The 26,196-nt window shown below is 35.3% G+C and overlaps 1 protein-coding gene across 2 annotated transcripts in view; it reads right to left on the bottom strand.

Annotated features, from left to right (window-relative positions):
- LOC111150808 (xenotropic and polytropic retrovirus receptor 1) overlaps positions 1-26,196 on the bottom strand; it is a 241,263-nt gene that overhangs the window by 55,031 nt on the left and 160,036 nt on the right. For both annotated transcript variants that reach the window (XM_022508418.1, XM_022508420.1), the window contains exons 4-9: positions 22,530-22,753; positions 19,774-19,923; positions 19,423-19,506; positions 14,459-14,540; positions 1,249-1,439; positions 856-1,035 (exon numbers count right to left, since the gene is read on the bottom strand). In XM_022508418.1, the coding sequence (XP_022364126.1) occupies positions 856-1,035; positions 1,249-1,439; positions 14,459-14,540; positions 19,423-19,506; positions 19,774-19,923; positions 22,530-22,753 (911 nt within the window). The remainder of the gene's footprint in view (positions 1-855; positions 1,036-1,248; positions 1,440-14,458; positions 14,541-19,422; positions 19,507-19,773; positions 19,924-22,529; positions 22,754-26,196) is intronic.

Here is a 26,196-nt window from a genome sequence, read left to right as displayed (position 1 = left end):
TCAGCAGGGAGCCTGCTTCTCCCTCTGCCTCTGCCTGCCATTCTGTCTGCCTGTGCTTGCTCTCTCTCCCTCTCTCTCTCTCTGACAAATAAATAAATAAAATCTTTAAAAAAAAAAAAAAAGAAAGAAGTACAGGAGAGCATTCCTGATTACTTTTGAAAATAGAGCTGGTTTAACTCAGGAGTAAGCAAAAGTCCTTCCCCAAGCTATATTTACACTATCACAAAAAATAACAGTAGCTATTTTTGCAAGAAATTCTATATACTATTGCTGACACTGTATGATTTTGAGATCATTAAGAAGTAGGTAAAGTGGAAAAAGAAATGCAATTTATTATAAACAATAATCAAAATCAGTTTCTCAAATTAAAGATGTCAATCTGGTAAGATATTCTTACTGATTTTAGAGAACTAATCTTTTGTACAATAAAAATGGTTCACTACTACTATCAATTTACAGGAAAATAATAGTTTCACCACTTCTAAAAAAAAGAAATTCAAAGAGTTCTACATATTATCACAGCTGGTTAAATAATTTGTATTTAAAAGTACTTAAATTGATCATGAATTAATTATTATTAATTTGCAAAATCATTTCATATCTGGACACTTCATCCTCTTTTTTAGGAGGAAAAAAAATGCATGAGTGTTTTTCCCAGGGCCACTGCACAGTACAATATAAGGTGTACCAATTACACTATATTCTACGCCCCTGGCTCTAGAGCACCACTCACATAGACTATGAAGTGAACCATGCCTTCTGGAGTTGTACAGTACAGCAGACTGGGTTTCCACCTGGAGGAAGCCAATGACCAATATGCCACTCTAAAAATGGTAGACAAATTTCTGGACTTACCAGCAGTTTAAGCAGCCAAAACCGGGACTTGTAATAGAAAGTTTTGGTGGGGTTGATGAGAAAGAAAACCATAAATCCGTAAAGGACAAGTGGATACACATATGTGGGGATGACACTAATTGGAGCAAAGAAGCATGCCAGAAGGCTCAGGCACCACAATATCCCAAGGAATCCAGCAATCTGATGAAGGATGGGAAAGACAAAGAGAAAATTGTTATTTTTATTTTTACCATTACTCAGATACATCTTTAATAAAACAAAGGTAGGATAAATGTTTAGATATTATGTCAATAATCTTCTTCAAGTAGAAGATGGATTTCAGTATCCACGAAAACAGCTATATATAGCTAATGTGAAATAAATTCATGGGACTTTGTATCTTGCTTTGATTACCTCAAAAAGATGCTGATGAGACAAATTGCTTCTTGGATTAAGTTCAAAGATGAGCACATGATTCACTCCAGCCTGTCTCCAACCATATGTGTTGATGCCCAGTAGAAAAAGGAATTCAATCAGGAGAAAGCCACCTCGATAGATTCTTATCAAGGGCCATATACTTCTATCTGTTTCAAGTTTAAATACAGCTGAAAAAAAATCAATTAATTGGTGAGTTAGAAAATTCATAATGTCTCCTCTAGCTGTCTTTTTTCTTAATACTCAATGACACAGTCTTTGGCGTAAAAAGTTTTTTACAAATAAAACCTAAGCCTAGATCATCTCAAGAGCATGAGAAACTTGCTTCCAGATTCTTTCCCTTTTTTATTTCACTCTGCAAAATTTCACCAGAACAATTTTCCTAAAACTTGACTTTTGGCATGTTAGTCCATTGTTCCATTAGTTTCTTAGATTATAGAGAATAAGAGCAAAATTGTTTAGAACCAAAAGATCAGTTCTGTCAGCTAAGTATTTCTGGCATGATATAACTTCCCTGGCTTTGCTCTCTCTCTCTTATTAAACTGATTATAGTAATACTTCTCTCATAGAGTTGCTGTGAAAATTAAAAGACATGGTATGCATGAAAGCAATTGAAAATAAAAGCAAGTGAACAAGGTAATGTCATATTAATGGTAACAGTATTTATAGAATGCTTACTATGTGCTAAGGATTCTTCTCTATTTTTACATGTAAAAATTCATTTAATCCTCCCACTGGTTCTATGAGTTAAAAACTATTATCCCCCTTTCACTGGTGAGGAAATTACAGCACAGAGAGGCTGAGTAATTTGCTCAGGATTACCAAGCAAGTAGAGGGCAGAACCAGGATTTTAACTCAGACAGTTCTGCTCCAAACCCCACAGGGTCTTTTTTTTTTTTTTTTTAATATTTTATTTATTTATTATTTGAGAGAGAGAATGATAGAGAGAGCATGAGAGAGGGGGAGGGTTAGAGGGAGAAGCAGACTCCTTGCAGAGCACGGAGCCTGATGCAGGACTCAATCCCGGGACTCCAAGATCATGACCTGAGCCGAAGGCAGTCCCTTAACCAACTGAGCCACCAAGGTACCCCAAACCCCACAGTCTTAACCATTACATTCTATTGTCCGTATGCCCATAAAAATGTTCAGTAACCACTATTACTCAGTAGTACTCTAATAGCTATAATGTTCAAACACCATAGCCTTGTAATTTAAGTTCTTCACCACAATCTGGTCTCCAACTCACTCTTCCTTAACCTACAGTGCTCTTTTTTAAACATTAATTCTTATCTCCTGATGAATTTTATTAGTCTTTCACAAATTTGCTTTTTCATATTGGCTTATGTTGCCCCATACCTAAAATGGCCTTGTACCTTCTTTCCACCAATTCACATTCTACTTAATATTAAAAGCAAAATCCTTACCTATTCATAAATTTATTGAATCATTGTTTCATTTTGAACCCACTATGTGCCAAATATTTCAATTTGGCTAAAGATTTCTCAGTTTTCTATATAACCACAAAATTATTTATTAGACTCATTTGAAATTTAATTATATACTACCTTATCCTTAATTTAAATAACTACTTACTTCTTAACTTTATATTCTCTATAGTACATAGCATATTTAATAATTTAAAAATAACAGGGTAGAAAAAGCCTTTGCTTTGGAGTCAAATACTGTAGACCAGAATTCAAATCATAGCTACTCGAGATAAAATTATTTTATTTTTTCATATCTCCATTTCCTTATTGGTCAATGGTGATAATATCAATTCTCATGAGTTTGTCAAGAAGATTAATATGACCAAAGACTCAAAGATGGCAGAGGAGGAGACCGTAGTTTTTTTTGGTCCCAGAAATTCACTGAGATAGCTTTGAAATTATTCTAAACACCTGCAAACTCAATCAGAGACCTAAGAAAAGAACTGCTACAATTCTACAAATAGAAAAATGATCACCTTCTCCAAGAATGTCAAGAAGGAAAAACTCACCTGACAAAAGAGAATAAGAGGCAGTACTGACTGCCTAATCTGTACTAATTAGGTACTACTGTACCTAATCAGTACTGATATAAGTAAGAAGTCAGAACTAGAGATCAGAATAATGATTATAAAGATACTAGCAGGGCTTCAAAAAGCATAGAATACACTAGAGAATCCCTTTCTAGAGAAATAAGAGAACTTAAATCTAATCAAGTCGAAATTGAAAAGGCTATTAGTGACATGTAAAAAAAAAAAGGAAGCTCTACCTGCTAGGATAAATGAGGCAGAAGACAGAATTAGTGATATAAAAGACTAAATGATGGAGAATAAACAAGCTGAAAAAAGACAGATAAACAACTATGGGATCGCAAGGGGAGGAATCGAGAGATAAATGATACATAAAGTGAAAAAATATCAGAACAATTGGGATCTCAGAAGAGGAAAGAGAGAGAGGGGGGCAGAAGGTACACAGAAGCAAATGATAATGGAGAATTTCCCTAATTTGGGGAGGAAATAGGCATCAAAATACAGAAGACACAGAAAACACCCTTCAAAATCTATAAAAATGAGTCAACACCCCAACATATAATAATGAAACTTGCAAGTCTCAGAGATAAAGCTAAAATCCCAAAAGTAGTTGAGGACAAGACGTCTGTAACCTATGATGGTACAAAGATTAGATGGGCAGCAGACCTATCCACAGAGACCTAGCAGGCCAGAAAGGACTGGCAGGATATATTCATGGTGCTAAATGAGAAAATTATGCAGCCAAGAATTCTTTATCCAGCTAGGAAGTCATTCAAACAGAAGGAGTGATAAAAACCCTCCAGGACAATAGAAACTAGAAGATTTTGTGATCACCAAACAACCCTGCAAGAAATATAAAAGGGGTTCTTTAGGCAAAGGGAGAGCCCACAAGTAAAAGAAAAAAAGGAACAGAGACAACAGACATTAACAGTCGATTGACAGGTAAGACAATGGCACTAAATTCAAATCTTTCAGTAGTTACTCTGAATGGAAATGGACCAAATGCCCCACTCAAAAGACACAGGGTATCAGATTGGATAAAAAAGCAAGACTCATCAATATGCTGTCTGCAAGAACTCATTTTAGATCCACAGACATCTGCAGCTTGAAAGGGAGGGGGTGGAAAACCATGAATCACGCTAATGGACGTCAAAAGAAAGCTGGGGTAACATTCCTTATACTGGACAAATTAGATTTTAAACCAAGGACCAATAAGAGATGAGGAGGGACTGTGTATCATAATTAAAGGGTCTATCCAACAAGAAGATCTAGCAATTGTAAATTTTTATGCCCCTAACTTGGGAGCAGCCAATTATATAAGCTAGTTAATAACAAAATTAAAGAAACACATTGATAAGAATACAGTTACGGGAGGGGACTTTAACACTCCCCTCACTGCAACAGACAGATCACCTTAGCCGAAGATCAACAAGGAAATATGGGCTTTGAATGGCACACTGGACCAGATGGACTTCACAGATATATATTCAGAACACTGCATCCTAAAGCAACAGAATACACATTCTTCTCGAGTGAACATGGAACACTCTCCAGAATAGAGCACATACTAGCACACACAAATCAGGTCTCAACTGGTACCAAAAGATTGGGATTATTCCTAGCATACTTTCAGACCACTGTGTTTTGAAACTTGAACTCAGTCATAACAGGAAATTTGGAAAGAACTCAAATACAAGGAGGCTAAAAAGCATCCTACTAAAGAATGAATGGGTCAACCAGGAACTTCAAAAGAAGAATTTTCAAAATTTCATGGAAACAAATGAAAATGAAAACACAACTTTTCAAAACCTTTGGGATGCAGCAAAGGCGGTCCTAAGAGGGAAGTATATAGCGACACAAGCCTTTCCCAAGAAACAGGAAAGGTCTCAAATACACAACCTAACCTTACACCTAAAGGAGCTAGAGAAAGAACAGCAAATAAAGCCTAAGCCAAGCAGGAGAAGAGAATTAATAAAGATTAGAGCAGAAATCAATGAAATAGAAACCAAAAGAACAGCAGAACAGATGAACAACACTAGGAGCTGGTTCTCTGAAAGAATCAATAAGATCGATAAACCCTGGCCAGATTATCAAGAAGGAAAAGGGAAAGGACCCAAATAAGTAGCATCACAAGTGAAAGACGAGAAATCACAACCAACACCAAAGAAATATAAACAATGATAAGAACATATTATGAGCAACTATACATATGCCAACAGATTACACAATCTGGAAGAAATGGATGTATTCCTAGAGATGTATAAACTACCAAAATTGAACCAGGAAGAAAGAGGAAACCTGAACAGACCCATAACCAGGAAGAAAATTGAAGCAGTAATCAAAAATCTCCCCACAAACAAGAGCCCAGGGCTGGATGGCTTCCCAGGGGAATTCTTCTGAACATTTAAAGAAGAATTAATACCTGTTTCTCTGAAGCTCTTTCAAAAAATAGAAATGGAAGAAAAAATTCCAAACCCTTTCTATGAGGTCAGCATTACCTTGATCCTAAAACCAGATAAGGACCCCACCAACAAGGAGAACTACAGATCAATATCCTTGATGAACATGGATGCAAAAATTATCATCATGAAGCCAAGAGTACTTTAAAAGGATTATTCAACACAAAGAAGTGGGATTTATTCCTGGGCAGCAAGGGTAGTTCCACATTCGCAAATCAATCAATGCGATACACGACGCTAATGAAAGAAAAGGACAAGAACCATATGATTCTATCAATGCACATGGGAAAAGCATTTGACAAAGCACAGCATCCTTCCTCGATGAAAATTTTTCACAGTGGAGGGACAGAGGGAACATATCTCAGTATCATAAAAGCCATTTATGGAAAGCACACAGCAAATATCATTCTCCATGGGGATAAACTGAGAGCCTTCCCCCTAAGGTCAGGAACATGGCAAGGATGTCCACTATCACCACTGCTGTTCCACATAGCACTGGAAGCCCTAGCCTCAGCAATCAGACAACAAAAAAGAAATAAAAGGCATCCGAATTGGCAAGAAGTCAAATGCTCACTCTTCACACATGACATGATACTCTACGTGGAAAACCCAGAAGACTCCACCCCAAAATTGCTAGAACTCATACACGAATTCAGCAAAGTGGCAGGATATAAAAATCAATGCACAGTTAACCGCATTTCTGTACACTAACAATGCGATAGAAGAAAGAGAAATTAAGGAGTCGATCCCATTTACACTTGCACCCAAAACCAAAAGATACCTAGGAATAAACCCAACCAAAGATGCAAAGGATCTGTCCTCAGAAAACTACAGAACACTCATGGAAGAAATTGAGGAAGACACAAAGAAATGGAAAAACGTTCCATGCTCGTGGACTGGAAGAACAAACATTCTTAAAATGTCTAGGCTACCTAAAGCAAACTACACGTATTCGATGCAATCCCTATCAAAGTACCACCAACTTTTTTTCACAGAGCTGGAACAAATAATCCTAAAACTTATACGGGACTAGAAAAGACCCCAAATACCCAAAGGAATGTAGAAAAAGAAAACCAAAACTGGTGGCATCACAATTCCAGACTTCAAACTCTACTTCAAAGCTCTGATTATCAAGATAGTATGGTACTGGCACAAAAACTGACACAGATCAATGGAACAGAATAGAGAACCCAGAAATAGACTTTGAACTTTACACTCAACTAATCCTCGACAAAGCAGGAAAGAAAATCCAATGGAAAAAGGACAGTCTCTTCAACAAACTGTGTTGGGAAAATTGGACAGCCACATACGGAAGAATGAAAGTGGACCATTTGCTTACACTATACACAAAGGCAGACTCAAAATGGATGAAAGACCTAAATGCGAGTCAGGAATCCATCAAAATCCTGGAGGAGAACACAGGCAGCAACCACTTCAACCTCGGTCTCAGCAACTTCTTGCTAGACCCATCTCCAAAGGCAAGAATGAACTCATGGGACTTCATCAAGATAAAAAGCTTTTGCACAGCCAAGGAAATAGTCGACAAAACCAAAAGACAACTGACAGGATGAGACATGTATCAGATAAAGGGCTAGTATCCAAAATCTATAAAGAGCTCACCAAACTCAATACCCAAGGAACAAATAATCCAATCAAGAAATGGGCAGAAGACGTGAGCAGACATGTGTCTCCAAAGAAGACACACAAACGGCCAATGGACACATGAAAAAATGTTCAGTATTGCTCAGCATCAGGGAAATACAAATCAAAAACACAATGAGATACCATCTCACACTGGTCAGAATGGCTAAAATTATCAAGTCAGGAAACGACAGATGCTGGTGAGAGTATGGAAAAAGGGAACCCTCTTGCACTGTTTGTGGGAATGCAAGCTCATGCAGCTACTCTGGAAAACAGTATGGAGGTTCTCCAAAAAGTTGAAAATAGAGCTATGACCCAGCAACTGCACTACGAGGTATCTATCCTAAAGATTCAAATGTAGTGATCTGAGGGAGCACCTGCTTCCCAATGTCTAGAGCAGCAGTGTCCATCATAGCCAAACTATGGAAAGAGACTAGATGTCCACTGACAGCTGAATGGATAAAAAAGATGTGGTATATATATACAATTGAAAACTACTCAGCCATTGGAAAAAAATGAAATATTGCCATTTGCAATGATGTGGAAGCAACTAGAGGGTATTATGCTAAGCGAAATAAGTCAATCAGAGAAAGATAATTATCATACGATCTCACTCATATGTGGAACTTAAGAAACAAAATAGAGGATTATCAGGAAGGGAGGGAAAAATAAAACAAGATAAAGCCAGAGATGGAGATAAACCATAAGAGGGTCTTTATTATAGGAAAAAAACAAGGGTTGTTGGAGGGAGGGAGGTGGGGGGGGGCGGATAGGGTAACTGGGTGATGAGCATTAAGGAAGGCTCATAATGTAATGAGCACCAGGTGTTATATAAGACTGATGAATCACTGAACTTTACCTCTGAAACTAATAATACAACATTAATTAATTGAATATAAATTTAAAAAAATCAATAAAGATGAAATTATTCTTTAAAAAAAGATTAAATATGATAAACATATATTACATGCCTAAAACAATGACAAGTATTCAGTATACATCAGTTTCTTTTTCCTTTTGCTTGAGGAGGCCTCTTTTTTTTTTTCATTAATTTGGCAAATATTTATTACATGCCTATTATACCTAAAAGCATTCAAAGAGCTGGAGTTTCAGTAATAAACAACAGAAAAAATATCTGTCTTCCAGAAACTATTCCGTAAAATGTCAGATAGTGATAAAGGTTTTAAAAGAAAAAAAAAAGGAAAGGAAATGAAGAATGGTATTATTAGGTGCTATATTAGATAGGGTATCTTTCTTTTAAAAAAGATTTAATTATTTATTTTAGAGAGGTGGAGGGAGAGACAGAGGGAGAAAAAATCTGAAGCAGACTCTGTGCTGAGAGTGGAGCCCAATGCAGGGCTTGATCCCATGACCCCAAGATCTGGATCTGACCTGAAACCAAGTCTTACTATTTAGGTTAGTTGTTTTTGTATATATCAGCAACAAATACTCTGAAATGAAATTAAGAAAACAATTCCAATTACAATAGCACCCCAAAGAATAAAACATGTAGGAATTAATTTACTTAAGGTGTAAGATGTGTACGTTAAAAAACTACAAAACATTGCCGAAAGGAATTCCAAGTTCATGGATTTACAAGACTTGATACTGTTAAGATGGCAATGCTCAAAAGTGTTCTGCAGATTTATTATAATCCCTATCAAAATTACAATGGTCTTTTTTTGCAGAAATGGAAAACTTGATTCTTAACTTCATATGAAATTACTAGAGGCCATGGATAGCCAAAACATTTTTGAAAAAGATCAAAGTTAGAGGACTCACCTTTTGTGGTTTCAAAATTTACTATAAAACAGTGTGGTACTTGCATAAAAACAGACATACAGACAAATGGAATGGAATTGGGAATTCATGAATAAATTAGTTTTCAACAAGAGTGCCAAGACCATTCAATGGAAAAGAATATTTTCTTCAGCAAATGGTGCTGGGACAACTAGATATCCATAAGCAAAAGAATGAAGTTGAGGGGCGCCTGGGTGGCTCAGTGGGTTGGGCCGCTGCCTTCAGCTCAGGTCATGATCTCAGGGTCCTGGGATCGAGTCCCGCATCGGGCTCTCTGCTCAGCAGGGAGCCTGCTTCTCTCTCTCTCTGCCTGCCTCTCTGCCTACTTGTGATCTCTGTCTGTCAAATAAATAAATAAAATAAAAAAAAAAAGAATGAAGTTGAACCCCTATCTCTCATCATGTACAAAAATTAGTTCAAAGAAAGAAAAATATAGATAAATCAGGCTTTATCAAAATTAAAAACTTTTGTGCATCAAAGGATATAATGAAGAAAGTGAAAAACAGTCTATACAATGGGAGAAAATATTTGCAAATCTTGTATCTTGGTAAGGGTCTATTACCCAGGATATATAAAGAAATCTTGTAACTTAACAAGAAGACAACTCAATTAAAAAATGAGCAAAGGACTTAGACAGACATTTTTCCTAAGAAAATAAACAAATAGCCAACAAGTTTGAGCACTGAGCATATGAAATGATGCTCAATACCATTAGTCATCAGGGAAATGCAAATCAAAACATTAACAAGATATCACTTCACACCCACTAGGATGGCTATAACTAACTAACTAAATAAATAAAAAGAAAAATGATTAAGTTGGTAAGTGTGTAAAGAACATGGAACCCTCATAAATTGCTGGTGAAAAGGAAAAATGGTGTAGCCTCTATGGAAGACAACGTGGTGGCACCTGAGAAGATTAAACATAGATTAGCACATAACTGAATGACTCCACTCCTAGACATATATCCAAAAGAACTGAAACCAGGTACCCAAACAAATCCACGAATATGCGTGTTCACAGCAGCACAATACACATTAACTGGGGGATGGAAACAACCTAGTATAGTATATGTTCAGTTTTGGTAGAGACTGCCGAACAGTTCTCCAAAGTGCTATACCCATTTTCATTCATTCACTTTAATACCTTCATGACATTTCATTGTACAGAGGTAATATCATTTAGTTTTTTAAACAATTCCTAACTGATGGACATTTGAGTGGTTTCTAGGATTTTGCAACTATAAATGAAATGGCAGTGAATACATTCATCTCATGTATATCCTTATACCCACATACGTTTTAAGATAAATTTCTAGGAATAAAATTGCTAGACCAAAGTGACTGCATTTAAAATTTTACATATACTGTCAAATTATCCTCCAAAGAGATCGAAACAATCACTACTCTTACTATTAGGGTATGAGTGCTTGCTATTTCACACAGTTATATGTGTTTTAAATAGCCAAACTCATATCTTTATCAAACCAAAAAATGAAATATGGTATACTGTTATTGTATCAAATTAAATAAAGATTACTAGAAATCTATAAGAGAAGAAGTTTTAAAAAATCTAATCAGGTAACTTTTCATCTTTATCAAACTATCTGAAGTATGTGAATTTCAGACAAATTATTAAATATCAGGTCATATCCCCTTGAGAAACTACAGCAATTATGCACATTATTTTTTGATGTGAATGAAAAAAAGAATCGTGCTTGTACATGCATTACTACTGCTGTGTTTCTCTCTCATCTCTCAACACTGTTATCTTTTAGTACCCGCTGGGAGATAAATAAGGATAGACAGCTGGCTTTATATTTGCTCTGCCTCCTCCTCTTGGCCCAACACAAAGATCAAACAAAGAAGAGTTCTGAGGTGAGAGAACATAATGCACCACCCTAAATGCATAAACCACATAAGTTATAAACAAAAAATTAGAGTGTCTCACAGAAGTCTGTATTTACAAAAGAAAACAAAACCTTAATTTGTCCCTGAATTTAAAAAAGCTTTTCAATGCACTCACATAAAAAGAATGAAGTTTATTTTTTTCTTATTATTTGATAATGATGATAATTATAACCATACTCATCTTGAAAATAAAAAAACTTCACACACAAATGATTGAGGTTTTTCTTAGAAAGAACAACTCCCATCACATACACCTTATAATTTATACTGACGTGGTACTTTACAACTATAAACATGTTTTGTACCTTTTTTTTTTTAAAAGATTTGTTTATTTGAGAGACAGGGAGACAGTGTACGCACATGTGTGCATGTGACTGGAGGGAGGAGCGGAGGGAGAGGGACATGCAGAGAGAACTTCTAGTGGACTCCCTGCTGAGCACAGAGCCCAACAGGTGACATGGGGTTCAATCCCAAGACCCTGAGATCACAACTTGTGCCAAAATCAAGAGTCAGATCCTTAATCGACTAAGACACCCAGGCAACCTATGTATTACTTATACTTCTTAGTTGATCTCCATGAAGTGATCTTAAGTATCTTCCACTCTTATTATCTAATACTCTCCTTCACACTAGGTGATTTATCCTTTCTCCCCTTCGTAACCCACTCCCTACTCCTATGCCCCACCCTCATCCCCTACCAACTAAATCTCTGCATATCTGTTTCCTCTTAGAATGCCTGTCCCTCCGTCAGTGTCCAGCAAAAATGCCATTTCCTCCATAAAGTCTTCCTTGATGCTTTCATTTAAAGTAATCACTTTGTTCCTTTGACCTGCTTAGAACATTTAAGATTTTCTGTCTTGTAGTGTATTATTACTGTTTTAATCTCTCTGACATAATAAGTTTCATAAGAAAAGGGATTCTCTTATCTAAGACTCATAATATCAAGCATAATCGTGAAATACATAAAATTTACCTGTTGAATGAATGAATTCTAAAACAACCCTGTAAATTTAAGGTAGTAAGCTCACCTAATAAGGAAATTATTTCAGAGAAGTTAAATGATATCCTTAAAGCCAAAACAATTAACAAACAGTGGATCTGAGACTGAAACCCAGGCAAGGGTTTTTTAAGACAAGTCAGTGTTCCTTTCCTAACAGCTGGCTTGAAAATCGAGGACTGGGCTTTTTATTGCAATATTTCTATGTAGTCTATATAAATAGGCTGCATTCATTTAAAGAAATAGAACTAAATTAAAATATGATCATAAATTATACCAATATTAAATCAGGAGCTTACAGTAGGCCATAATTATTAGATATAATTTTTAGTAATTGGTAGGAGGGAGAATTCTAAAAACACAAATGAAAATACACTGTCAACAGGTTAAGTTCATACGCTCGCTAAGAGTCATTACAACTTGGGTTATAATTTATAATTGACAATCTTAAGAAGAATGTTAATGAGGAAAAGCAAGTTCAATAAGTTTTTTCTTAAACATCTACTATATGTGTAGCACCATGTTAGAAACGTTTAGGCAACTGCAAGGGATCATTTATGGGATGAGCTTGGTGAGTTCAAGGAATAGTACCACCACAAATGTACTTGGAAACAGAGTGAAACTGAGTATGGAGAGTATTACAGGATATAAAGTCAGAAAGACCCATACGGCAAGACTCTATAGGGTCTTCTAGGCCATAGTAAGAAGTTTCAACTTGATTGTAAGAGAAGCCATAAAGAGATATTGAGGAGGGCAGTGATACGATCTAACTTAGGTTTAAAAAAAAAAAAAAAAAAAAGACGTTGGTGGCTAAAAGGAGGCAAGAGTGGCCTAGTGAGACAAGTTCAGAAGGCTACTGCAGTATACCAAGCAAAAAACGGTTGCTTACACAAGGATGGCACTGGTTGAGGTGGTCAGATTGAAAATGGGTGAAGGAGAGTGGAAGATATAGGCTTCTAATTATGGAAGGGATAAGTCATGGGGTGAAAGGTACCATAAAGGGAATATAGACAATCGCATTTTAATAGTGTTGTATGGTGACAGATGGTACCTACATTTGTCACAAACATACCATAATGCAGAGTTGTTGAATCACTATGTTGTACACTTGAAATCAATGTAACATTGTGTGTCAGCTATACTTAAAAAAAACATTTTAATTTTTAAAAAAAGATTTTATTTTGTTTTACAGAGAGAATGCACATGAGCAGGGGGAAGGGCAGAGGGAGAGGGAATCTCAAGCAGATCTCATGCTGAATGCAGAGCCAAAAACAAACAAACCACATTTTAAAGAGAAAGCAAAAGGATCTGCTGAGGAACTGGAGATAAGGTATGAGAGAAAAGAGAGGCTACAGGTTTGTGGCCTGATAACCTGACTAAAAGTGATGATTTATGGAAAAGGAAGAGTATTTGGGGCTAAAAAAAAAATTTGTCCTCCTAAGTTTGAAATGCCTACTACAAATCCAAATAGTCAATTAGATTATCATTCAGAGGAGAGAGCAGACATACTTGAGAGTCATTAGCATACAGACAACGTTTAAAGCAATAGGCTTGAATAAGATTGCCTAGGTAGGAAACGAAAGTTGACAGAGAAAGAGATTTGAGGATTCAGCCCAGCCATACTGCCCAACAATTAGATGTCACAAAGAAAAGAATAGTTAGCAAAGCAGATTGGAAAGAACTACCAGTAGAGTACGGTTTCCCAGGAAAACCAAGTAAAGAAAGGGTTTTAAGAAGGAATGACCCACACTGTCAAATGCTGCTGAGGAGTATGTCAAATTCTGTTGGGAAGTTTAGTAAGATAATGTCTCTCTTGCTGTTATATCATTTCTTGATGCTGGGAGTTCCCCTGCTTCCAGCAATTCCTCCAACCTCTTTCTAATTCTTAACTTCTTTAGAATAGGAAATTACACAACCACGTTTCTTAAAATTATATTTAAAGTAATTGCAAATACAATCTGGAAATGACGTGAGAGAGACTCCAATAAGCAAAGTGAATGAACTTTAGTACGTGAATTTTGCATCCTTATTTACTCTCAACTGTGATCAAGGAAGCTGAGATTCCTGATAACTGAACTTTGAACAAGTATAAGGAAATTGAACATAAAAACAAGAAAATGATGGAGAATAAAAGTCATAATCTAGCAATGTTTTAAAGGATAACTATACCCAAAAGTAAAAACAAACCAAACAAATGACCAAACACCACCCCATCCCTTCGAATCATATATAACAACCAAAATTTAGCCCTGGCAAATTTCTCTTTCAGTAGCAGCTCTGTTAGTTTGGTGGTAGTTTTGACAGAGGAATAGAATATAACATAGGCATATTCCTAAGGATAATTTAATTCAAAATTTAAACAACTTACCGGCAAGCACAAGGGTAATATTCAGTACAATGAATATTCCACAAAATAGGCCAACTCTAAAAGTAGTCCATGCTGGTGCGGGCTGTGGACAGAAAAACAGCATGCTGTTCAAAGGGCAAAACACTGCATACATTTAGTATATGCTGTCATAAATTAGTAGTATGAGTCCCAAAGCTCTACCATGAAAACAAAAATATTTTAAGTATAAATCAGAACCAGAAAAACATCCTTAATTCTCTTGTAATATAGTTATTTGAATTCCTTTACAAAAATCTGAGTTACTAAGTAACCACGAATTTAATCTTAAACACTGAATTATATATATACTGAGTTTTTCTTGTAGGAGAAATCTAAGTGCAATTTCATTTTCACAAGATATATCTCTTTAAATTTTGTAGGTCACTATTACTCGGAATTCACATATTTGGTATTGAGACAATGGCAAAATTAAGAACACTTGTTTTCTATATTACTTACACTATTAACACTGGGGTAACAAAGTGAATTTTTTTAAAGATTTCATTTTTTTATTTGAGAGAGAGCACAAGCAAGGGGGTGCAGCAGGCAGAGAGAGGTAGAAGTAGGCTCCTCGCTGAGCAGAAAGCCCGACATGGGGCTCAATCCCAGGGCCCTGGGATTATGACCTAAGCTGAAGGCAGACACTTAATCGACTGAGCCACCCAGGTGTCCCTAAAGTGAATTTCTGAGATACAATAGACATTCTCCAGAGAACTGGAATATCAGAATCTCCAGAGCATGTAGGTTCAAAAAATATTTTTCTCTACTTTATGGTAGCTTTATATTTAGAAAATGATAAAAGGAAGTAAAATGTTTTCTAATATAAAAGAAAGTGTTCTGATATTTTAAACATAAAGGTATGAGAAACAGAGAGAAAATATTGTGGGATTAAATATTTGCTATGAATATTATAAAGAACTTCTATTGTTGTTAAAGGTGTAATATCTTAAATGCTACATTTAAGATAGTTTAAATGTTTTCCAAAAACCTTTAAATGAAAAAAAGCATTGAGATTCTCTCTGACCTACAAATTATCCAGTAACAGGTATCTGAATTGTTAAAGATTGAATGCATCCAGAGGGAAGAAAGTCATTTGCATTTTCAAAAAATTTTTTTCTAGTTTAAAAAATTGTGTAATTTATCATATATAAAAGAATACATATAATGTATTTGAACTATTAGGAACTGAATAATAAAGTGTTTCTATACCTATCACCCATCATCAGAAACAGAACATTTCTATTACCTTTGAAGTCCCTACCCTTTCCAGATCCATAAACCTTTCCTCCTCACCAAGGATAACCATTTCCATGTTTTCTAAGCTTCACCAGTTCTTTTTGCATTTAGAAATACTTTAATTTTTCAAGATTTTCTTATTTTTAATAGTTTTACTAAGTATAACTCACACTAAACTGCACATATTTAGAGCATAGAATTTGATGTTTTGATATATGTTAAACACTTAGGATATTATTATCATAATCAAGAGAATGAACTTATCTATTGCCCCTCACAAGAGATTCCTTATGCCCTTCTGTAACACTTTTCTGCTCACCACTCCCTATTCCACCTCCCAGAAAACCATGGATCTGCTGTCATTATAGAGTTTGCATTTTTCAGAGTTTTAAGTAAACAGCATCATATAGTATATACTCTTTTGGTCTGGTTTCTTTCCCTCAGTGTAATTATTTTAAGATGCACCCATATTCTTCCATACATCAATGTTTTTGTTTTTGTTTTTTAAAGATTTTATTTATTTATTTGACAGACAGAGATCACAAGTAGGCAGAGAGGCAGGCAGAGAGGGAGGGAAAGCAGGCTCCCTGCTGAGCAGAAAGCCCAATGCAGGGCTTGATCCCAGGACCCTGAGATCATGACCTGAGCTGAAGGCAGAGGCTTAATCCACTGAGCCACCCAGGCGCCCCCCATGTATCAATGTTTATTCCTTTTTATTGCTGAGTATTATGCCATTGTATGGATATACCATTACTGTTTGCCCATTCACTTATTGATAGATATGATCTGTTTCCAGGTTTAGGCTATTATGAATAAAGCTGCTTTAAAACATTTCGTGAAAGATTTTTTTAAAGGACTTTATCAATTTATCTATTTTAAAGAAAGCTCTATGTCCAACATGGGGCTCAAACTCATGACCCTGAGAACAAGAATTGAATGCTCTACTGCCTGAGCCAGCCAGGTGCCCCCTGTGTACACATCTTTATATGAAAACATGCTTGCATTTGTCTTGGCTTAATACCTATAAGTATAATGGCCAGATCATATGGTAGGTGAAGGTTTAATTTATAAGAAACTGCTAAATTGTTTTCCAATATGGTTGTATGATTTTACTTTCCACTAGCAGCATATGAGATATCAGAGCTTTGCTCCTCCAACATTTAGTGTCTATGTTTTTAGTCATTCTAATAGGTATACGTTACCTCACTGTGGTTTTAATTTGCATTTCCCTATGACTAATGATACTGAACATCTATTCACATGTTTACTTGCTACACAACCTCTTTGATTGTTTAGATCTCTTGCCCACTTTTAAGCTGGTTGTTTTCTTATTTTTGAGTACTGAAGTTCTTATATTTATATATTTTATCTGTTCTATTTCTTTCCTAGTCTGTTGCTTTTCTTTTCACCCTCTTAATATTGTCTTCTGAAGAGCAGAAGTTCTAAATTTTGATGAGGAGTTTTTGGTTTTATTTCTTAGAAATCTTTGCATAAACCAGTCTTCATAATGGACTTTTTCCTGTATTTTCTTCAAAAATGTGTACTTTTAGGTTTTCACTTAAGTCTATGGTATACCTGAAATTAATTTTGTGTATGATGTGAAAGATGTGTGGAAGTTGTTTTCTTTTCTTTGCACATGGAAGTCAATTGCTCTAGCACCATTTGTTGAAAAGACTATCTTTTTCCCTGAACTGTCTTTACATTAAATTAATTGACCATGTATTTATTGGTCTACTTTTGGACTTTTTATTCTGTTTCACTCATCTATTACTTTTCTTGACATTAATACCACACTGTCTTGATTACTGTAGTTTTAGTGAGTTTGATACAAGGTAGTGTCAATCTTTCAACTAAGTTGTTGCAAAGTTTTTTTGTTTTTTCTTGGTCCTTTTTAACTCTATATAAATTTTAAAATTTGCTAACCAGTTATAAACATGTATAATAAATATAAAGCCCTGTTGAGATTTTGAGCTGGACTGTATTCTATCTATGGATCAATTTAGGAAGAAATGATAACTTTGAAGTACTGGGTTTTCTAACCCATGAATATGATATATCTCTCATGCATCTGTCTCTTAATTTCTCTCAGCAATATTTTATAGTTTTCAATGTAAAGATCTTATATATCTTTTGTCAGATCTATCCCTACATATTTCAATTATGAATAGCATTTAAAAATGTTTTATTCTGGGGTGCCTGAGTGGCTCAGTTGATTAGGTGTCTGCCTTTGGCTCAGGTCATGATCCCAGGGTTCTGGGATTGAGTCCTGCACCAGGCTCCCTGGTCAGCAGGAAGCCTGCTTCTCTCCCTTCCTCTGATGCTCCCCCTGCTTGTGATCTCTCTCTGTCAAAGTAAATAAATAAAATCCTTAAAAAAAAAAAAGAAATTAAAAAATATTTTTTTAAATATTTTTTTTATTTATTTGAGAGAGAGAGAGAAAGAGCAATACAGAGCACAAGCAGGGTAAAGCGCAGAGGGAGAAGCAGACTACCTGCTGAGCAGGGAGCCTGATGTGGGACTCAATCCTGGGACTCCAGAATCATGACCTGAGCCACCTAGACACCCGTTTTTTTTTAAAATTGTTCTGAATGGCACATAGAAATGCAGTTTACTTTATTTATGGCCTTACAGTCTGCAACCATGTTAAACTCACTTATTAGTTCTAGCAGCTATTCTAATAATTCACTGGATTTTTCTATATAAGTTAGCATATCATCAGCAAAACCTCCACCAGAGTTTTAGTTCTTTGTTTCTAACCTGAATGCCTTTTATTTCTTTTTCCTACCCTAATGCACTGGCTAGAATCTGTGGTACAATGTTGAATAAAAGTGGTTAGAATGAATATCCTTTTTTTGTCCCTAGTTAGGGAGAAGGTATTCAGAGTTTCACTATTAAGTATGATATTAGTTATAGGTTTTTTCATACATGCCTTTTATTAGGATAAGGAAGCTCTTTTTGTTATTGATTTCCATTCCACTGTGCTCAGAGAATTTATTCTATGATTTAAATCCTTTTAAGTTTACTGAGACTTATTTTATGAAACAGAATATGTTGCCTTAATGTTTCTAGTATAATTACTGTGTAGATGTCACTTAATAGTGGTTTTTTTTTTTTTTTTTTTTTTTGATGTAACTGTGGCATTTTGGATGAAGTTTTGTAGTAGCCCAGCATACTTGAATCTTCCCACCCCATATCATTAAATACCTAATCACAATCATTTGGTGACTATAACATGAAATAAGTATCTCATCTTTATAATTTGGGGAGGCCAAGAAGTTAGCATGTCACAAGAGAAGGAATATAGCGTAAGAAGAGAAAGGTGGGAAGACACTACAATTCATCATGAAGTAAGACCTGGCATGGAATTTTTTAAAAACAAAATAACAATAGTAATAACTACTTTTAAAATTTGGCTGTTTCTTTTCTTTTTATTTTTTTTTAAGGAGAGAGAGCAGGGTTGGAAGGCAAAGAGAGAGGGAGAGAGAGAATCTTAAGCACACTCCACACCCGAACAAAGCGGGATATGGGGCTCAAACTCACAACCCTGAGATCATGATCTAAGTCAAAATCATGAGCTGGACGCTTAACTAAACAAACCACCCAGGCGCCCCTGACATATTTTTGAAAGTAATGAAACTAGTATGTTTTATCAACTAAACAGATTGTGTTGATTAAATAGGCAAAACCAAACAACTGAAAGAAATACTAACCTGAGCAGCTCCCAAAGGAGGGACACGTAAACGCTTCATAGCTTTTTGTCGGTCACCATCTTCAAGTTCATTAGTCACTACAGCCTAGAAAGACACATTCAATTTTGACACAGGTTATACTAATCTTGACTAATACATAAATAATTCTGAACCATTTATATAGATGGTATTCTGATAACTTCTTGGTGAATGTATACTGACAAAGCAAAAGACAAAACCCATGAGTAAAGAACATTGTATTCAAAGCTAGCAACAAATTACAAAAGGAGACTACAGATGAAGAATTATTTCATTAAAAATAAGACATTAATGCTATTGAAAATAGGTAGTACATAAGTGAGATTACTATACCTCAGTTTCAGAGATGAGCTGGTTGATTTTCTTGCACGTATAAAATGGGGCCACTTCAACATGAGCCACTCGCCAATCTGCTCCACGAGAAGTTTCCAGGATTTTGTCATGCTTCTTGAGGATTTTTCGAAACCCTGTAAAATTCAGATTCTACAGAAAGAAATGAGAAAAACTACTATAATTTCCACCACCATAAATGAAGAAAAATAATAAGCACGATGCATTGATGAGCTGACTGATGACTGCATACTGGGAAATGGCAATGCTTTCATATAAGCATTTACTACCAAAAGGATAACACTCTTCTTCCTTGGGTCAGTTGGTTAAGCAACTGATTCTTGGTTTCAGCTCAGGTATTGATCTCAGGGTAGTGAGATCGAGCCCCACATCAGGCTCCAGGCCCAGTGAGGAGTCTGCTTGAGACTTTCTCTCTCCTTCTCCTACTGCCCTTCCCCACCACATTCTCTCTCTCCAAAAAAAAAAAAAATCTTCTTTCTTATTCCATCTATTTATTTAAGGTAGTATGCCATCAGTAATAAAAGAAACCCTAAATTATGAACCCTATGATTTCTATTTCAAGTAAATTAATGGAAGTCTTAAAATCAAAACATTTTTATTTCCATTTTCTTATGGAAAAATCTTTCAATTATTTTCAAAAAGGTTAATTTATATTATTTTGCTTCATGATCAAAAGGATACAATCAAAAATATTTTGGATTTATCATACACTAAATATATTTATAGTTCTTTGTTTTTTGAAGGACTGGTATTGCTATGTATTTCCCCCCTACTATGCAAGCATGTATGAACCAGCACAGAAAATGGAAGATCATCTGTTTCTTTTAATTTCATTTTGCTTCCATCCATTCTCAGTTTGGAGATGGGAGTGCAAAAAGAGTAACACTTATCATACATACAGGGTTTGGCTGATAATGGATAGGAGCTTGCACTCTTCCTCCATTTCTACGATATCAAAATACTATACTTTTCTACATTCTCAAATTGTTATTCTTTGATACATGCAAAAAAGCAAGAAACTGTAGATTTGTATAGTTCTTTAAACCAGAGATCTCCCAAATTTATTGATCACATATCCCTATCAGTAAACAAATTGAGCATTTATTCCAAATTAGACTTTGCTTGCTTGCTAATTTGTTTGTTTATCATTTCTGTCTCATAATTTAAGAAATCATATTAAATTCTCCTAGGGGTGCATACACTGTGATTTAGAAACTGCTTTCAATTAATTTTCCATTCTCCTCACTCTCAATACATAATCGTACGAAACAGCCAGCCTTAAAGAATAGAGAATAGAACAGAACCTTTATAATTAACAATTATTTTTGTTTTCCCAGGGAGCTTGTTATAGTGACCCCAAGCAAAAGCTTCTGGGAAAGTTAATAAAAAAAAATTAACAAGGGTATTTCTCTGAAACACACAAGCATAATCAATGAAATATGAAATGTTAATGTTTTATAGCATTATAAGAAAGAAGAAATGTATTTTTACTTCTTTTTAAATATAAATTGTAAAGCTACAGATAAATTTCAAAGGAAAGGAATTTCCCATTGTATACTTTACTATTCTTCTAAAATCATTTTCCAACAGGGTTCTTCTTTGAATGATAATATATTAAATTACCAAAAAAGGTAGAATTATGACAGAGAAAGAGAGGGAAATAAGTACATGCATTAACAACTTAGATTACTGCAGATGTAAGACTATAATGACTTTTTATTTTAAAACTCCAATATTTACCCTTAGAATACTTTCATTGTATAAACTTTTATTTTTAATGTTTTATATAACCACTGATTAGCAGTACTAATCACAATAATAAAATGGAAAAAGAATAGTACATAAGGTCTCTTTAAAGATCAGATGCTTCTATTTAAAGTTTATTACTGAACAAATAATCTGTTTTTCAATAAATTCATTGTAGATTCAAATATGTAAACAAATATGTAAAGGATTAGAAATGAATTAGAAATGCCTTCTATTTCCATAATTTAATGTACATGGTAATTCAGCTTTTCAGATTGGATTTTAAAAATGTTAAGTGACACATCACATTAGCCTAGATATCCAGTCTCTATACTTGCTTGTTGTGATCTAATTTCTTTCAGAAGACATTTTTTTTACTTTTTAAAAATTTTTATTTTCATTCTAATGTAGTTAATATACAGTGTTATATTAGTCTCAGGTATACAATAGAGTGATCCAGTAATTCCATACAGATTTTAATAGTTATATTATAGTATGTGGATAATACAATGGAAGGATTCTCAGTGGCAAAGCTGTAAAGTTAGTATCTTTTATATTATTAGTGTTAGTTTCAGGAAAATTAACTGTCTAATTGGCTTTGTGGAAATTTTGTTATAGGCTTGGAGGAATGTAAAGGTCTTACATAGCCAGCAGTGGCTAGATGGACATTTATAATTTCTTATTTCTACGTACTACTAGAGATGCCTCTAAAAATAGGAAGTAAACCATGAATCAAGGGTTACTCGTGCATACTGTACGAAAGGCTTTAGAAAACTGATCTTCAAAAATAGAAGTCTTACTAACACCATTTTGCTACCTTTGATATGTGGTTTTTAGCCAGTAAGAACATCTGACATCACATTAAGAACCTAAAAAATAATGACATGCTAAAGATTTCCCTTTTTAGATTGGCCCATTAGTATCGTTCAAGGTTAATTCCAAACTTCTCAATTATTTGAAGGTTCCATTCTCCAGGATAAGACTCTAAGTACCTGATAGTTCTGCAGCAGGATAAGACTGAGGTAGAACTCGCTGAAGGCCAGTTTAAGGTCTTTAATATTCCTATGTTGGACACGTTCCTCATGGGACAAATGGAAGACTGGCTTCCTGCGCTGTCGCAGTGTAGTAACGCCAGTGCTCTCTTTCTGTGCATCCAGTGATGACTGAAGCTCATTCTGAAGTGTAGCAAACCTGCGCTGAGCCTCTGCAAGCTTTTCTATAAAAACAAAAAAACAATTTCAAATCATCAAGATAAAAAAAACTGGTAAAGTTCTCACTGACTTTTGATTTCTTACTGTTTATTCTTCTCTGTTTTCCTAAAATTTCTAGGAAAAAAATGTTACATGTGACATGTAATATTTAGTATTAGATAGGAAAAAAGTGTTTTGGTGTAACATTTCATTCTACCTTTCTCTCCCACATTTCCCTCCCTGCAAAACCTCAAGTTTACCCTTTGTTTTTACAGATGAAGACGTAGAATCTAAAAAGCCACAAAAGTGAGAATGCATAATGGTACCACCACATTATAATTTGGAAAACAGCTTGTCAATTCTCAAAAAGTTAACCACAGAGTTAGTTACATTAAGATCCAGCAATTTGACTCTTAGGTATATATATTCACAGAAAAACTTGTACATATACATGGATTTGTAATCACAATAGTGGAATACAATCTAAATTCATAAAAAAGATACAACCTAAATTCATAAAAAAGAATGAAGTACTGGTACATACTACAACATGAATGAATCTTAAAGAAATCATGGTAAGTGAAAGAAGCCAGACACAAAATGCTGCATATTGTCTTATTATTATTCCATTTATATGAAATGTCCAGAACAGGGAAATCCAGAGACAGAAAGATTAGTGGTTGCCAGGGTCTAGGAGGCAGGAAGAATGGGGAGTGACTGCTAATGGGTATGGAGTCTTGTCGAGGTGATGGAAATGTTCTAGAATTATATAATGGTGATGGTTGTACAACCATCATTCATGATTTGAATCTCTCTCCTCAGGAATAGTTCAAGGCTCATGTGAGTAGGTCAGGCTTACCTGGGATAATCTCCCATTCTTAAAGTCAACTGATTTGGGACCTTAATTACAGCTGCAAAAATCCCTTCATAACAACACCTAGGTAGATGTTTGATTGAGTAACTGGGAGAAGGTAGAGAACACACTATGGAGGAAGGGTTCTTGGAATCCACCAGAATTATCCCTACTGTGTACTTCTGAACTGATTCAAATTTCTGAAGACTCCAAATGCCACTCCAGTCAAATGGAGGTCTATAGTGTTCAGGTGACAGATGAAATATTAGCCCAGCTGGTCCCCAGACTCACATTACGATTGCTTTCTCTGTTCCAGAATGTATAATTGGAGTAGAGACACCAGATCACTTGTAGAAATCTCCACATTGACTGTGACCCAGAGGTATGAGCTATTATTGTAAGAAGGACTAATGGAAGTTTCTAGAACTTCTCCCTATCAAGATAATAACCAAGAAGCAAAAGCACATCCCGAGGGGAACTCCAGAGGTTAGTGCCATCACCAGAGACTTGAAAGATATCTATCACATCCCCATTTAATTTATCTGTTTAGTCTGTGCAGAAATTAGATGGATCTTAAAAAATGACTGTGGATTATAGTAAATTTAAATTTAATAGTAAATTTATAGTAAATTGAGTAATAGTAAATTTATAGCATAGTGGTCACTCTGATGGCAGCTATTTTTCTAGATGCGGTATCACCACTGGAACAAATAACAGAGCCTATAGCACCTGGTATGCAGCTATGTAACTTATAATGCAGCTTCTCATCTGGCAACAGACACTTGCATGGTCTTGGAGCTCCAGAAATGGCACCATTCCCTATTAATGCTGGTCAGCCACCTAGTGGCAGGGTGAATGCATTAGATGTCTTCTTTTATGCAGGGGGCAGGGATCTGTCCTCTTTGGAATAAATGTATTCTTGATAAGGTTGTACATTCCCTGCTCATAATGTTCCTGGCTAGCACCACTATCGGCTGGAATGCCTTATCCATTTTCATGGTATTCTACACAGCTTTGTTTCTGATCAGGAAACTCATTTCCCAGGAAAGGTAGTAAAGCAATAAGGGTATCCATGGAATAATAAGGTCTTACCACCTACCCAGAAATTGCTGGCCTAAAGGGAGACTTAACAAAGTGCATTGGGAGACAACACTTTGTAAGAACTGGGTTCTGTCTTATAGGATGCAGTATTAAGACCATTATATTTATTGGTGCTTTTACAAACACAGCCAAAATACAGAGTCTAGGAATCAAGGGATCAAAGTGGGAGTGGCTCCTCTCCCTACTATAACCAAAAAACACTCACTTAATTTTTGCTTTCCGATTTGCAACTTGAACTCTGCCTATTGTTTAGTTCTTAGCAGAAAATGCTTCTTTCAGAGGAATACAACAATGATTCTACTGAACTGGAACATGAGACTGCCATCTGGCAGTCATGCCATTTTGTACTCATCATACCACTGAACTAGTAGGCAAAGAGGTTACTTACTGGTTAGTTATTGATCTTAATTACCACAGGGAAACTGAGTTTTTGATACACAATAGGAGTAAGGAGGACTGTGTCCATAACCCAGGAGACTCTCTGGAATCCTAGTTTTTCCAAGACAAGTAATGAAAGTTAATGGAAAACTATAGAAATCAAAGAAAAGAATTATTAAGGATTCAGACCCTTCAGTAATTCAAGTTTGGGTCATCCCATCCAGTAAAGAACCCCAGCCAGTTGGGCTTCCGGCTGAGGGCAGAGCAAATAGGAAACAGCTAGTGGAAAAAGCAAATCACAGATATCAACTATGGCCTCTTAAACTTGTTGCTCTTTTCATAGCTTATATTTCCTCTCTATCTCTTTTTGTTGCATTCTGGGTAACTACTCCAGCTCTATGTTCAAGTGTATAAACTTTCTCTTAATCTCTACCTAATTCACAGGTTTAAGTAGTTACGATATTAATTTCAGTGATTATATTTTCATTTGAAAAGTTCTAATTGGCTATTTTTAAGATTTTATTTATTTGAGAGAGCAAGTGAGAGAGCACAAGTGGGGGAAGAGGGAAAAGTGGACTCCCTCCTCTGAGCAGGGAGCATGGCGCCAGCTGATCCCAGGACCTGAGCAGACACTTAACCCACTAAGTCACCCAGATGTCCCTCTAATTGGTTATTTCAAAAAAGTCCATTTTGAGAGTTTCTTTTTTGTGCATGGTTTTGATACTTTTTTTCAGGTCTTTAGCTATATTAACCATGTATTTTATTTTGTATCTAATAATTTTGCATATTTTAGGTAGCATTTTACTGTTTTATAGTGAGAGGTATTCAGAATTTCTTCCTAGTCTTCCATATTATAAGAAAGAGAACAATTCACCTATTTTCAAATCTAACACTGAAAAGGCAAAATGAATCTTGGAAGTTCTTTTTATAGAAGTTAAGCATTTCTATTGCAAAACTGTTCATCTTATTGTCCTTCTGATCAAAAACAATGTAGAACTTTTTGGTTCTTTCTTAGTTCACGGTGCACTTAGTGATTGTGTAATTTTTTCATGATGTTCCTAGAACAAAAGATATATTTAACACTTCTGTTCTATTAACAACTTGACTATTTATGTGCTGACCACTTAAAAGCCATTT

Source organism: Enhydra lutris, unplaced genomic scaffold, assembly GCF_002288905.1.
Source record: "Enhydra lutris kenyoni isolate GAN:26980312 unplaced genomic scaffold, ASM228890v2 scaffoldscaffold24, whole genome shotgun sequence".
Taxonomy (NCBI): Eukaryota; Metazoa; Chordata; class Mammalia; order Carnivora; family Mustelidae; genus Enhydra; species Enhydra lutris.
Note: the sequence above shows the minus strand (reverse complement) of the source record. Positions and strands in the feature narration are given on the sequence as shown.